The 15750-nt window shown below is 39.1% G+C and overlaps 1 protein-coding gene across 2 annotated transcripts in view; it reads left to right on the top strand.

The window, feature by feature from the left end:
• LOC124159169 (nuclear hormone receptor FTZ-F1) overlaps nucleotides 1-13435 on the top strand; it is a 486808-nt gene extending 473373 nt beyond the window's left edge. For both annotated transcript variants that reach the window (XM_046534791.1, XM_046534790.1), the window contains 4 exons: nucleotides 8492-8750; nucleotides 9050-9150; nucleotides 9576-9773; nucleotides 10186-13435. In XM_046534791.1, coding sequence (XP_046390747.1) covers nucleotides 8492-8750; nucleotides 9050-9150; nucleotides 9576-9722 — 507 coding nt within the window. In that variant the 3' untranslated portion in view covers nucleotides 9723-9773; nucleotides 10186-13435. The remainder of the gene's footprint in view (nucleotides 1-8491; nucleotides 8751-9049; nucleotides 9151-9575; nucleotides 9774-10185) is intronic.
• Nucleotides 13436-15750: the final 2315 nt, after the last annotated feature.

The following is a 15750-nucleotide window of genomic DNA, read 5'->3' as shown; positions in this document are numbered from 1 at the left end:
GTTTTAAATTTGCTTCTTTCCACACAGTGTCCCATGTGAGAGGGAAGCGTAAACACGTAAAGCGAAAGTGTGGCGAGGTCGACATTTTACAGCTCCATCGGAGTGATTTATGCTGCGGTAGTGCTACGTCTTCGCCTCCTGGGGGGCTAATTCTCTCCTGTTTCGGTTCGCGTGTTTTTCACATGTGACTCTTTCGTCTTCTTGCGTCCCATAAAACTATCAGGTTGGTTTGGTGGATTGGGGCGCTAAGCCGGACGGGACTTCTCCCCCGCTCGCTGCGAGGAAATCCCTGCCAGAAGCGGAAATTGTTTTCACTTTTGAGTGTCGGATGACATGCAGGATGTGGTCCACTCTTCGCTGTCAAGTCGCGCCCGGGGTCAAGCCATCAGGTTTCGTCGTGATGATAGAAGGGTCTATTATTATTCACGAAATAACTGTCGGGGAATGTCTCTTTTGCTCCTGAAGCATAAGAGTAAATATTTAGCCCATATTGGTGTAAGGTGTAACGCTCCTTGTTAATCGAGTTATTTTAAATGTTATTTATAAAATGATTTGCCCATCGGCGGGAAATTGTATTCACCTAAAGTCTTTTTGATTCCTTGAAAATATTTTTGGAAATTTTAATTTTGGTGCGCCTGTCTTATGGCGTCCGCCGCTCCACCTTATGTCTCGGTTCAGGTTCTTCTCCAAGCGCTTCAGTGGGAACTACACCGAGTAAAGCTGTTGCCTCATTAGGTTTGAAATGTAATCCTTTTTGATCCCAATCAAGAATTCCAATGGAATACCTTATCGAGAAATTATGATACTTTGCTATCTTACTTCCTAAATTGTCATCTGTCATGCTCCATTAATTGTTTGGCTCTTCCGTTTGTTTTGTTACTATAATTCTAACTTCCCGCTCGAAGGATAAGGCAGGATAAGGCATAGGCAATAGACATGCCACTACCGTTTTTTTCATTTGTTTCGCCAGTGGTGTTTTATTCGGGCCATATTACTCATTAGCCAATTTCTTTCTTTGGAAAACACAATATCATTCCTTTTAATTCCTCATCCGTGAGATTTTGAAATATCATTGCGCAGTCGGTTAATATCCAACGGTGCATGGTGGGTCAGTTCCTGCTTAACGAAGGGTACGTTTAAACTCATTGTAGACGGTGAGTAATCTTTGGTAGCTTATTATTTTTCTCAAGCCTTGTTTGTTTTTGAGCACTTCTGTTTTGTGCAATTCTTCCCATATTTTTCTATGTAGTCTTCGTGCGATCTGTACCTTTATTTTTTCCGTCCACGATTCGGGTATCGTGATGATTCTTTCCCCAATCTCACTCCCCGGATTTTAAAAGCTACTCTTGGCCTTGCAATGGAAAGATTCGGATGGATGGGGGTTTTCTGTTTGAAGGACACGGTTTCCAAGTGATTGGGAGAGGATTTCCTTTCTTTGTGGCTATCGCGGAGAAAGGTAAAGATGGGGATTATAGCACGGCCCATCGCTCCCAGGCCAGCAAGGCCACGCGGGGGAATGATCGCCATTTTTATTTCTCCGTTGTTTTCTTTTTTGCGAAATAAAAGATCTTCAAGGCACGATCTGTTCATTACCTTCGGAAATTTTCCTCGTCGTGTTCACCCGCGTGTATATGTGCTATGATATCATTTTTCCATTCTTACTTTTTTTGCTATAAATCTCTATCCGTACCGAGTCCATTGCAGCTATAAACTTCGCGGATATTTATTTTTTTCTTCCAAAAGTATTATTTGGTTTGCATTGGGTTTTTTTTTTTGACTGCCTGGCAATCTTGCCATGGAATATTTTTTCTAGTTTTTTTGTAATACACTCTTTAGTGACTCACTTTTCCTTTCACTAGTTCACTCTAAGTTGATTATTATTGTCGCCTTATTCGCGTCATCTATCACATATTTCTGAAGTCTTATGCAACCTGGAAAATTTCTAGTGCCTTTTGAAGCCTCGTCAGTCGTATTTTCTCATTCAGTTTATCCCCCCAGACGTTGTGTTGATATTCTGTCGCCATCTGCAACCATAAAAGCGCCTTCGATTTTATCCCACTTGTGGTATGGCCTGAGTTGTTCTTGATGTCTAATAATAATGTTCAGCATTTATTCCATTTTGCGAAGGTCCATCATCACTGAAATTTGTTTCAAGCGCAAACCCTCTGGTGTTACGGCTTAGTTTCATGGAAAACGAATTTTTCATCGAGCTCTGTTCCTCCCTGATACACTGCGGACGATCATGAACCCTCATTCCTTATAGTATGAGAAAAACAGACGCGAGATGTGAGAAAGGCGTGTAAAATCGTCAGGTAGAAAAGATAATTTTTTTCTAAACATTACCCTCCTCCGCCTTCATTCCTCTCTCTCTCTCTCACCCACTGCTCCAACCCTTTACTCGCGTCCATCAAATGGGACAACACAACCACCCTGCTCGTAGGAGGTCGAATGGCACTTTGATGGGGCCCGGCAGATAGATTAAGTGTTGCACCCTCATGCGCCTCGGCGTTGCATTTTTTCCCTCTGCCGCGGTGCATCGCGCTGCCTCACTCCTTCCTTCTTCCGTTAGCCATTTCATTCGCCCGTGCCTCTCCCGCCCTCCTCCATTGTGAATCCTCCTCCCCGACATCCCAAGGCCTTCGAAGACTGCCCCTCCAGCCCATCACTCCTTGTCTTCTGCTCGTGGAAGACTCGCTCTCGGCCTGCCATCTCAAAAGCCCATCCGCGGATCTTTCTACCCCTTCTTTTTGGCATTCTCTTTTCCTTCCTTCTTTTCATATCCATTCTCTTCTCTCTTTTCACGTATTCTTTCCATTATCTCCCAGTGAGCGTGTCCGGTGTTTCCCTCCCATTGGAGTCGTTGGCGGACGTTATTAATTGGGAGTCGCGCGGTGTCGTGGTGGGTGATGATCTTTCGGGTGCAAATTTCTTCCGCCGGTTGTTTGGGGGTGGGGGGGGGAGCGGGGAGGTGTGGAGAGGGAAGGGTGGTCGGGAAAGCCTCTCTCCCCCCTCTATCTTTCTCTCCGGCCTAACCTGCCCCACGTTAAGGTAGGATATGGTAAACTGGTCAACTTCCTCTCTCGCGTCGTGGCGTTTAGTATGTTTCCTTTTTATCTCTCACTCTCTCCCGCTCATATTCTTTCTCATTTTCGCACGAAACTGTGGCGGGTCTAGAAATATACATTTAATCAGTGCGAAGTTTTTCTTAAAAATCGATTGAACCAATATAGGTGACGTATAAATTTTAAGGCCTTAATGATATTTAGCCACGCCTTTAATGATTGTTACATGGGATTAGTCCTGTTTTCTTATTCTTTCTAACTAATCACTCATTTCCGAGCGCTTTCAATGTTTTCTTCTTACCGTCATGCCATACTTTCATTTAATTTTCTCCCTTGATTTCAAATATCCGCTTAAATTTCTCTTCCTCTGCGCGAACTCATGGTGTTTCTTGGTCCCCTGTTATTCCAATTAATGGATTTTTATGGTTTTCAACGCGCATTTAAAATCATAGTCGACCGAAAATGATGTTGTGCCGAAAATAGGTTTCTGTAGCATATGGCAACAGATAAATCGCTTTAGCGAATGTATTTTTTCCTTCAACCCACCTACCATTTTGCCCGTTGAGCTTCTTCAAATTTACCCTTCTTCTCTGCATCGCATCCCCTCCTAGTCTACCAAAGCTCTCCTCCTTCCCCGAACCTCTTCCATCCCCGGAGAGGTGGGACGGACCTGGTTAGATGACGGTGCGTGTCTCTGCATCCTATTCACACCCATTATCCTCCATTCCTTCTCAACCCCGCCCACCGAGCGCGTCTCGAATCCAAGCATTCTTGTGACGCCTCCCCTAGATCCTTGTTGCTTTGCCCCCCGGTTGCAGTTTTTTCGAAATTGGTGCATCCATGTGCCCTAGGCTTGGGAAGGACATACCCAACAATAGCCAGGACGATTAATAACATCTTGATAGCCAGCAGCTTATTCTTGAGTAAAAACAATTGTGTGATTCATATAAATTCTCTTGTCGTAATCTCTGACTTTAATGGATACGCTACCTCGAAAAATGAAATGTGATCCTAAAGTTATAAATTGTAAAAACGCTACCACATTATTTTAATGATGGAACCGTGATGTATACCTCAATGTGTACATATTTTAACCATGTATGCTACATTTGGTGCTTGGGATCGAAGTTACGTATTTAGCAAGAAATTTGCCTTGTGAAATCCGCACTGAATCCTAATCAAATATTTGAAAGGTGAACAGGCTGCTATTTATTTTATCGAATTTATGAGTTATAAATTTTCCATTCTTTTTCTGTGCTGGCGGACGAAGGATCTGGAAAAAATTCAATTAGATTTGTAATTGGGACGTAAATTTGTAGAAACTGCCATGGAGTTGCAAAAGTTTCTATCTACCAATTAAATTGTAAACATTCCATGGGGATAGGCGAAAGACCTCTTCGATAATGTTTCGAAGTTGATGAATCTCGCGCCTTTAGCATGTCTTCGATAGGGAGAGGGGTGTTCCCCGCGCTCTAGTGGCGCCTAGCGCTCGTCTCATCAGAGCCAAGTGGCCGTTCTATTTTCCCTCTGATGCTAACACCCCCTCCGAGTCCTTCCCCTAATCCCTCCTCCTTCCACCATCTCTCGTGAGCGGCAATCCCATCATCCCCCTCTTCTCAGGAGGGATCTAGGTCAGTGGAGCGGGCAGCTAGGATAGACGAAAAGGGGGAGGGAGGACTCCCAGTGAGCTAGGGCGGCGTAAATGGCGACGGGAATGCTATCGTAGGCGTGGGGTGGGGAAATAGGGGTAGAACGGGGTTGAATAGGCGATGAGAGTGGGGGCGCGCGGCTAGGAATGGCGGGAAGGATGGTCGTGGGGAGGAAGGTGAGTCCTCGCGAGCGCCCGCGCGCCTCAACGAATGAAGGGGAATATTGCGAGGACGTGCATCGACCGACTTTTGTGAATTAAGCGCTGCATGTAAAAATGGAGAAGGATCGCCTTATTACGATAGATTTGGAATTACTTTCCAAGCCGGTTGATATTTTTTTTTCTTTAGCTGGTACAACCCGACAAGTTTCGGAAGCCGCACACATATTTTCCATTAAAAAAATAAATGAATCGCGAAAAGAGTAATATTATGCGATTTTTCAATTTTTTTAAATTGTTTATTTTCATACCATTCCTTTATTCCATTATTTATGCTTTAATCTACCGAATCCCTTTCCGGAGCTGGAGGCATTTCATATTTGTTGATAAAATATCAAGGGCTTTGAAAAAAAGTTAGCGTGCTATCTCAGGCTCTATGAAAGTCCCATTATGGTCGCTGCGTATGTATCAGAGTTTGCCGTAGCTGCATCATCCTCTATTTACAAACTTTTTCACTCTATCTCCGTATCACAAACCGCATTGCTATTGATAAAACCGATTTTTTTGCCTGGCGATCTGTACTCGAGTGTTTACTTCATTGAGGCTTTTATTAACGAAAGTCCGAGGTGTGGTTTCTCCTTTTTTTCATTCCTATGCGCTTTCCTTTTGATGGCGTATTTCTGAATTTATTTTTTTATAACCTTGTTATTATTGGTGACTTTCGTGCAAAGTTTAGCGGAGAGACTTGCGTCTGATTAAGATTTGAAAATAATCGTTTAGAGGCGTGAACATTTTTTCTCTGTCCAATTTTTTCTCGGCTTCTGTTTCGTACAACACGCCTTCGTTTTTTAGGCATTCCCCCTATCCGTGAAATATTTTATTTTGCAATAAGCTTATGATAAAATGGTGACGCATGAAGAGCGCGGAAGCATAGATTCAGTTTTGCCTAATATATTTTTTCCCCTAATTTTCAAGTAGATACCTCATCATTGTGTGTGTGTGCTACCTCTCCTGTCGATTTAGCTTAGTAATTTTAAGTTGCAATATTTTCAACTCAAAATTTTCAACATATCCACAGTTATCCTTCAGGAAATCTTTGGTTTATTACTGGAACCCTCCATACTCGCATGTCATCGCTGTTGTTTCATTGGCAATTCACGAACTAACAACCACACAATTTGTCCCGTGTTGGGTGAGGATGTTGTTAATGCATGAAGTGGAGGCTATTGGGATATGCACCACCTGAGATTCCAAGCCGTCCATTGCTTGCTACCGCTTTCTGTGCTCTTTTTCTTAGAAGTTTCTTAGGAGCTAGTAGTTACATTCGTTCACGCGAGCGCTCTCAGAGCGACCAGTCTCCATTTAATTTTGATTATCATCAAACATTGAGAGGATCCGGTGTCCGGGAGAATCAAATCAAAAAGGATCTCTCTGAAATCGCTGGTTGGTCGCCTACTTCCAAGAAGTCGAGCATGAAAAAGTACTACCTCATCCCGCGCTTCAAAGTATTGGTGATTTGTTGAGATTGCCGTCGCTGCAATCAGAGAGTATAAAGGACTTAAGTTTGTGACTGCGGAATCCAGAACTATCTCTTTTCGCAAATGTTGATAAAAAAGTATTGCAATCATAGATAGTGTCCATCGAGGCTTATAATACCAAAATAACGGTGAACATAATAATGAAGCAAATAGTTATATTTTCAATTTTATATTCTCTTTATATGGGTCTATTGGGGAGATTAAAGCGATTTGACTTCAATTACATCATTGCTTTGCCAATAACTCACAAATTAGTGTGGTGACCTGATTGCATTTATTTATAGCATGAATTTTGTGGTATAACGAACATCGTATACTGAAATGCAAAATTAAATGTAAATATCTTATTGATCAACTTTATTTCCTGTGCTTAGACAAGTTCTACCATTAGTACCCGTATATAAATGCGGATTTTCAAATATGATTTCAAGAAAATGTATCACGGAAATCGTACATTTTTCTACCCGTCATTTAACGAAGTTTGTACATTTAGAGTATTTCATTTTTAAAATTTCATAAAAATGAGGTGCTTTTCGCTACTCGCACCAACCTCATGTGTCACTCACATGTCTCCCGTCGCAGAAGTGTGAGAATGGTTGTTTGAGGACAGTGGTTGTGGGAGAAAAAAAACGCACCGTCTTCGTTTCACGCGTCTCAAGTCTGTCCGAAGCCCCAAAGAAGTCTTTTGCCGCCGCCGCTGCATCTTTTTGCCGCTCCCTCCTCGCCAGACTCCGCCCCAACCTTGAATCCAAGGTTCTTCCTGGACACTGGAGGAATGTGAAAGGTGCCTTAGGCTGCCTGCCGTACGCGCGTGATCTAGCCAATGTATCAGCCAATGGATCGCGGGCGAGAGAGATTTCGCGAAATCTCTTTGGGACTTGGATGCGCAGGGGAATTACGCGTTGGACCCGCGCGCCGATTTATGTCCTTTAGAGATTTGCGAGGTGCCCGCCAAGTTGGAATGCGCGGATATCATCTTGCGTTGTATTATTTTTTCTACCATGTGATGCAGAACTAGATCTCACGTGTTTATTTACAGTTTGCCCAAAACACTCAGCATAGATAGGCGAGTCGAGCCGAATCGGTGAAGGGTTGCTCATATTTGTTAATATTAATATATTTCTCCTCAGCTACCATGCTTGGCGGCGATTAAAATTAGAAAATAAAATACATTCTATTCCCTATAAAAATAATAATAAAGAAGCACAATGTTAGTGGGGGTTTTATACCCCTCCCCCAACTAGTTGCATGGCTTGTTCGTAGACATAGCTCCCAATTTTCTCCTGCCGGACTTAATCATGCGTCCGCCAACCAATGGCGTTGCGTGGGACTTGAAAACACTTCGTCCCCATCAAATTCAACAGAATCAATTCATTTTATTCCGTTTTATATGTGTAGTCTACCCTAGAAAATGAAGCGAGGGAAACAATAGTAAAGTAACGTGTATCCGTTTTGTTGGCAATGCAGTTTTTATTCATATCAAAATAACTCGTCTTTCAATGGTTCACGTTCCTAATTTGTGTCATGGTGCAATGACTAGCTATTATGATTTACGATGCTACATTCGTATTTCTGAATTAGTCCTCAATCTCGTGTTGTGCGAGAGATTTTTTCAAAGACAAAGATGATTTTTTTTGTTAATTTTTACGGTAATTAGCGGCATTTATTTTTGTGGTAAGTTAATTTAGGTAGCGTAAGTAGTGAGTCGATGGGTACAATTCTTGGTTATGCGTTTGGATATTCTTTTAAGGGAGATATAGGTGTAAAGATTACTTTCGAAGAAACCCAAAAGCATGTGTGTACCACAATTCAGCGAAACGCTATTTAATCATTATTTTCTCAAACATTCTTACATTTTTGTGATGTGTTTCTGGAAACCCGTAGGCTCTTTTGTAGTGATATAGATGTTCTAACGTAAATGTGCCAACTAGTAGCATTTAATTTATTTCTTGCATAATGATGTATATGGAATGCTACTGATGTTAATCAGTCCTGAAAATAGGATTAGAATATCTAGATATTAAGTTTTATAACACTGAATCATAATGGAGAGGTATTAAATTTTCCTTCTGCATTCCTTTCAGGTGGATGATCAGATGAAACTCCTACAGCATTCATGGTCTGATATGTTGGTGCTGGATCATATGCACCAGCGCATGCACAATAACCTGCCAGATGAGATGGCACTTCCCAATGGGCAGAAGTTTGACCTCCTGTGTCTGGGACTCCTAGGCGTACCATCACTAGCTGACCACTTCAGTGATCTCACCGCGCAGTTAGAGGAACTCAAGTTTGATGTTAGCGACTATATCTGCATCAAGTTCCTTCTTCTTCTAAATCCAGGTATGCAATGGGAGACAAATTCTTGCTTCCTTTTCCATCACAACTTTATTGTTAAACCTCTCAGTATTCCATGCAAGATTTATAAATTCAAATTACTTGATAAATTAGGACTGCAGCCAAAATTATTGGCCTTGGGGGGCAGACAGGTTGTCTGATCTCTTTTCCTGGAATCCTTTTTTTACAATTATAATGCTCCAAGTTTTAAAACTGGAATAAAATGAAACTGTCCCAATACCTTTAATGATTGTCTCCTCATTGTTTGGAAGTCTTCATTGACGGAAGAATTATATTTTTTGCAGAGGTTCGAGGGCTAATGAATTGGAAGCATGTACATGATGGCCATGATCAAGTGCAGCAGGCGCTCCTGGATTACACAGTTACTTGCTATCCTCAAATACAGGTTAGCTATTTATCCCCACTTCAGCCCTTTGTCAAGGATTAAAAAATCCTCCTTGTTCATAAAATATGTATGTGGAGAAATTAATTGTTGAAAAAATCATATCAATGAGCTAAATACAACATGGAGAACCTTTTTTAACATGCAATTATAATATCAAATTTTTAAAACACACCAATCTCATCTCTTAACGAAGAATCTCTGTATTTTACTTTGTTTCATTAGGCATTGATATTACTGCCTTCACATTATCTCAAGCACCGTCTCTAAATGTAAAATTTGAAGTTCAATGTTAAAAAGCTATAACTTCCAGTGGAAAATAATAATTGAGAAGTCAAAATTCTTATTCTAAAGACTCATTGGTCACCTTCAGCCCTTATTCATAAAGGATTGTGATTGACCTTGCTATATTTTCCTCTTCAATCCAGGATAAATTTGCCAAGTTGTTAATGGTGCTCCCTGAGATCCACCAGCTGGCAAGCAGAGGAGAGGACCACTTGTACCATAAGCACTGCACTGGAGGAGCACCCACTCAAACACTCCTTATGGAAATGCTGCATGCAAAGCGGAAATAGTGGCCAGGCACAACATCATGTGATGAATATGTTGCTGTTATTATGGCTATTGTAAGTTTCAATGAAATGGTACTCATTCTTGATAATTTAAATTTAACCCTGATTCAAGAAAGCACTACTTACATTTTCATTAGAAGATTGAAATTTATTTAATATTATCAAAGAATTATTTAGTGATTATTAAAGATTTATTAATAATTGGAATTTATTGAAATTTCTCTGTATTGGAAATGACGAATGAAAATTAGAATATTTTCCAATTAATAGGGAATGTGAGTAAGTGCATTAGTTCTAAATTTCCTATTAATTATATTGTGACTATAGGCTATCAATTGTGAAATACATTAAAAGGGCATCATTGATTTAAACTAAAGCAGTTCATCCTTGGGTTAGTTACATGGGTCATACATTTTTTTTTGAGTAAGTAAATGTCATATCTGATAATATTTTTCTGTCTCCTCAGATTGGTGTACAACTCACAGATGTGGCCGTGGGCATGTTTGAGTGGCTGGCCCATCAACTTCCCCACGTAAGCTCCTTCTTGTGTGTTTGTTCCCTTCATCCGTGAGCAGTGTGACCCCTGCACCTTCTCCTCTCATCACTGCAAATGGGTTAAATGAAGCATTTCTCCCTCCTCAAGCACAGGCTGTGAGGAATGTACCTGGGCCAAGGAAAAGAAGCACTTGTACCAAGATCTGAAAGCTCAAAAAAGAAGAGAGAAAAATGGGCCAAGTCCTACTGTTCCCTCAAAGTTGTGCGTGGCCGTTTGGCACCCACCATGAGTGACAATGTGCTGGTTTTTTTAGTGACTGAGGTGGTTACTTTGCAAGTTGGTATCAATGACAATGACATTCAAATCTGCCATCGTTTTAGGAGATTGAAAAATGGACAGGATGAAATCCTGAATAGAAGATGCCTGTGAGCCACTAGGAAATATTTTGTGTACATTGCCATCAGAATATGAGGCTTAGGTGTAGTTCCTTGGGAAGAGATTTGAGGACAATATACAGCGATTGCACGTACTCTAAAATGTATGCAGTGAGGCATGACTTGCAACCCTGGCTCATCTTTACCAGAGCCAGAGGAAGCGAGCATGCCTGTGATATGAATTGATAGTTTTCTGTGGTACAGTTACGTGTGCATGCATGTGAGTTAGCAGCGCCGGATTTTGTGATGTGTCACTTATACCATGATTACAGAGAAGCTGATATTCAGTTTGTATATTTTATGGAAAGTTTCTGTGGAGCCACAGCTGTGGAGTTGGTAAACAAAGTGCTCTTGTGGCTTTCAAGACATTATTTGGATGGCAGAAAGTAGTGAATTTTTGGTACACGCTATTTGTTCATCTAATTCTATAAAAACCAGCTAAGCCGTGAAAAGTACGTGCAATAAATAAATTAATAAAAAATAAAAAAGCATCAAAAATTAAATTTAACTTTTCAGGTAAATTGAAATTATTTTAACTTTTATATATGATGTGGATATCATGATGTTGATGAAAACTTTGCGAGGCTTGTCCAAATCTAGCCAGCAATTTTTTAAATCATGCCTTTCAATTATAAGAAAGTGATGCCTTCATTAAGTACAAAGTCCAAGAAGTCAGAAAGGCACTTTGTTACAGTTAAAAACTCAGGATCCGTAGTTGAGCTTACCCCTTTGTTCTGAAGGGATTTGTAGCAGATTGTTAGAGTGATACAAAGTGTGAAATGGCTGTTGAATTGTTCTATGTAACGTGAAGGCTCAGTTTCCAGCACAGGATGACCTCATGCGATGCTTGTTTCTTCCAGTGATGAGGTCATGCTTGCCTTTGTTTGAATTTGACCACAATATCCTTGCTCATAATTGTTTTATTTGTGTTATTAAGTTTTCTTTGATCTTTTCGTGCATTTACACATTCCAGTGAGTGATATTGTTCACTCAAGGAGAGATACAAGGGCATCAAACAGTAGTAGGTTTAATTTTATGACTGTGTGATTGAGAAAACGAAAATGAATACGTACAATGTCGTAATTGTACAGTCCTGTGGAGTGTTTATAGAGTACATTTTTATGGCTATGTTTACATTTCTTTTATTTGCCATTTGCTGAACGAATATGCTTTAAGTGGCAATAGATTTTTCGAACATTCCATGTAATTTTTTTAGCTTTTTGGGCTTTAATGACTCATAATGGGCTCTGTTTTGAAATTGAGCCTTATTTGCTGTGTAATTGGGTTGTGGGAGTTGAAGTTCTTTCTTGGCTATTGTGTTAACAAAGAAACCTTTAGTGATCTGTAAGTTCATTTTATTAACATTACTTCGTCAACTTGTGCCTGGTGATGGACTAACAAAGGTTCTAGTTTTGTAGAAAAAGATGATTATATTAAACAGTAGAGCAAGGCTGCTGTGGTCCCTATGTTATTGTGTATAATAGAAATTATATGATGTGTAAATTAGTTGTTATACAAATTTCCGTGGGCTGCTGTTAAGTGAAGGTGCAAAAGTATTTTCATGCCAGTAACCCTATGTGTCGCGCATTCACAGGTACAAATGTTACCTCACATAATGCAAGGGATGTTTGCTCGTCAGAGATATAATATTATATATTTTTTCTCCATAGTTTCCTCTTGCCCACCAGATGAAATACAATACACCAACTCAAAATAGTACTGCCAATTCACTTGTCCACACAAAATCAGTGATCTTCAAAAACTTCGTGATTTTGAAATTGACCATTTATTGGGCAAAAGTGAGGTATTGATTTTTCTAGGAAGTTAAAAAGGACTTTAATTATTGTTAAATAGTGTCATGTCAAGCATGTATTGTTATGTGTTCACTGCCAAAAAGGAAAAAAGATCCACATTTGACATGGCTCTCATTGAAGGCATCTTCCCTCGCAGTCATTCTCAGTTTATTTTTGCAAATTGTTTGTAAAACTCTATTGAATGAAGATCCACTAAAATGATGTTACTCTTTAAATCTAAGAAAGTGTATAGAGATTGAAATATCTGTTTTCAAACTATAATTGTTATAATGTACAGATGATTTATTTTATAAAGAATGTGATCCCATTTCATCAGAAAATGTTTGTGTTGGACCTTGATGGGATGTGCATATTGTTAATTCAAAATGATTTATCTTTATGGATAAGCATAAAAATACTTAAATAAGATTATTAGGAAAACCTCATTTCTGATTTTAAAGCATTGCCTTGATGAGGCTTTTGGTACTTCCTAAATGTTGAATATGGTTTTTGTGCAACACTCTTTCCATTCACCTCCCACACTCCTTGATTCATTTGTCGCAGATGTTTACTCTGTTACCTCATTCTTTGAACCATGTTGTCAAGTCACTGTGCCTGTACATACATATGATCCTTTAATGCTGTGTTTGTAAAGAGGAAAATACTGTATCCATTCTTCGGATATCAAGTGTAAAAAGAGTGTTTAGTGGGGTGTGGCTTGTTTCAAAGTCAATCATTTGTTTTTTTATACCAGTCTGCTCCTATTTTTGCCTTTTTTCAGTAAAATCATGATTGTTAACTATGCTGAGGATACCAGTGTGTTCCTTTGGCTACCTGACAATGTACAGTATTTTTCAAGCAGGCAGTAAAATGGGATGACTTTGAAACAAGTCATTCGTCAAATCAACCTCTTTTGTACCACAAACCATGTGCCCATGGAGTTAGGCAACAAGTTGTAGAAATAAAATCCTTTGGAGGATTTCCACACATTAAGAGCAGAATTTTATTTCCTAGGTACAAACCATAAATATTTTAATCTTATCCACTGATATCTCATGAATTGAAGTTATATTTTATTATTTTCCCATTCTTACTCACTTTTCAATGATGCTGAATAAATGTAGCTTTAATTTGAAATGAACTGCTATTTTATTTTTACAAAATGAAGACTTAGCAGTTAGAGAAAGATGTATTGCATCAATTGGAGAGGTATCAAGAGTAGAACTAACTAGATTTGAGTTTCAAAATTTCAGTTACCGTAATTGAGAAATTATTACATTATGACATTCTGTGTAATTATCCCAAGAGGTGTACCTGAGGGAGTAGTAAAAATTGCTCCCAAAAGAGACCCATATTGTAGATAGGTTGACAGGTTAGAGCGGACAAAATGGCAGTCCATGTGATACAGCTATGTGCAAATAAACTTGGATGAATGAACATGGAAAACCTTCCTTTTCCCAGTACATAATTACTAAATTTGGGAATGGAGAACTGATTTTTGGCAATGGTAGGACTCCTACTACACTGATTACTATGATTTGCAGCAGAGTATTTATGGAATAAGCTCAGTTTCCTTCAAACAAGATTACACAAAAGGAAGACCACCAAAAGTGGGGCTTCAAGAAAAAAAAAGTAGGTGGAAAATGAAGCAAGATTAAAAATATGGATATTGAATGCATGGAAAAAATGTAGGTGAGGATGCTGGGGAAACATAAAACAGATGAAGGAGAAAAAGGGTACTCGATAAGCTGGGAGAGTACAAGATAAAGTGAGGAAAGAATAGTATGGAAAGCAAAACTAAGGAATAGAACATATAAATAGTTGAGGGATAGGTTAATATTGATAAAAATAGAGGCACATTCAATGAATAAAGCAGCAAAATTCATGTACTGAGTATCAAGGATACGGCACAGAGAGACTTAATCAGTGAATTTAATTAAATGCAAACGAAAGCTGTGGGATTTATCAAAAACTGCTACGGGCTTACGAAAAGAAATACATCCACTGGACACTCTGAGGATACACACTAGGCTGAGATTGCTTGAGCAATTAACAACAGATATCTATCATATTTACGTGGAGAACATTAACAGATCCAACAAAAATGATAAGAGAATTCATTTTTCCCTGACCAACAAAGGACTTAAATAAAATGCTTTCCAGAACTTTGTCCACGCATTTCGTTTTTGTTTTGTGAATGGCTAATGTCCTAGCACCCCATGACAGTCACCTATTGAGGTGGCTTGCGGGGTAGCGTTCATGTAGGATACTCAATTATAAGACAGCTGAAAGATAAACATACAAATGCTTATTATGGTCATTTGTGAAGATTGAGTGGATGTAGTGTAATAAAAGTTATACATATAATGCTAACATCGGCCCTCCAAATGGCCCCTTTTAATTACAAATGATCTTAAACACCCATGCCCTGCATGAGTGTTTTCAACTCGGGGGTAGAACTCAACCTTTTATTTCTAGGTTAGAAGCCAAGGACTTGTATACTAAGGCTGTAAATATGTATTAGCTGCTAAATGAAATCATCGGAGACGTTCTGGGTGTGCAGAAAAACCTGAGTTTTTAATGAGACTAATGTGCAATTAAAGGGATGGCTAAAAAATAGAGAAGTAAGGAGTTGAGAGAAACATAAATAACCAGAACACTACAATTAGCATAGATACCCATGACAGAGTCTGGAAGGCACTGAGAGGTATAAATAGGTCATACCTATTATGGTTAGACAGAAGTTTAGAAACACTATTAAAAACTCATCTAGCTTCAGTTATGCAGATTCAGACTCAATCACAATTACGAACGAGCTAAATAAATTAATTTTATAAAAAGTTAATGAAAAATTAAATTCTGGCAGAGAATACAAATCATAGCAAATGAAAATTAAGAATCAAGATTAATTACCTATTAATAATGATTAAAGAAAAGATGAGAAAAGAAAAGCATGATCAACTAAGTCAACAGGAGGAGGTTGAGATGTAAATTCCAAGAACAAGAAGCCAATATGGATAAGAAATTTGGAGAGAGCAGATCAAAGAAATGTAAAGTTAGCACAATATGGAGGAGTGGATGAGAAGGTCAAAATACAATTAGGGGCAGTGATTGATTAAGGCATATTTTTGAATAATTTTTAATAATAATAATTTTTGGAAATATTTTAAACATCATCATTTTTAAGATGGCTCTCGAATGACGGCTCGACCAGATGAACTGACAGTGTTTAAAAATAATTGATTAATACCTGAAAGCCACTTATACCAGATCTGCTTGTATCAGATGTTGAACGCATCTGATATAAG

The sequence above is a fragment of the Ischnura elegans genome, chromosome 5 (genome assembly GCF_921293095.1).
Source record: "Ischnura elegans chromosome 5, ioIscEleg1.1, whole genome shotgun sequence".
Classification (NCBI taxonomy): Eukaryota; Metazoa; Arthropoda; class Insecta; order Odonata; family Coenagrionidae; genus Ischnura; species Ischnura elegans.
This window is presented reverse-complemented; position numbering and strand designations above follow the sequence as displayed.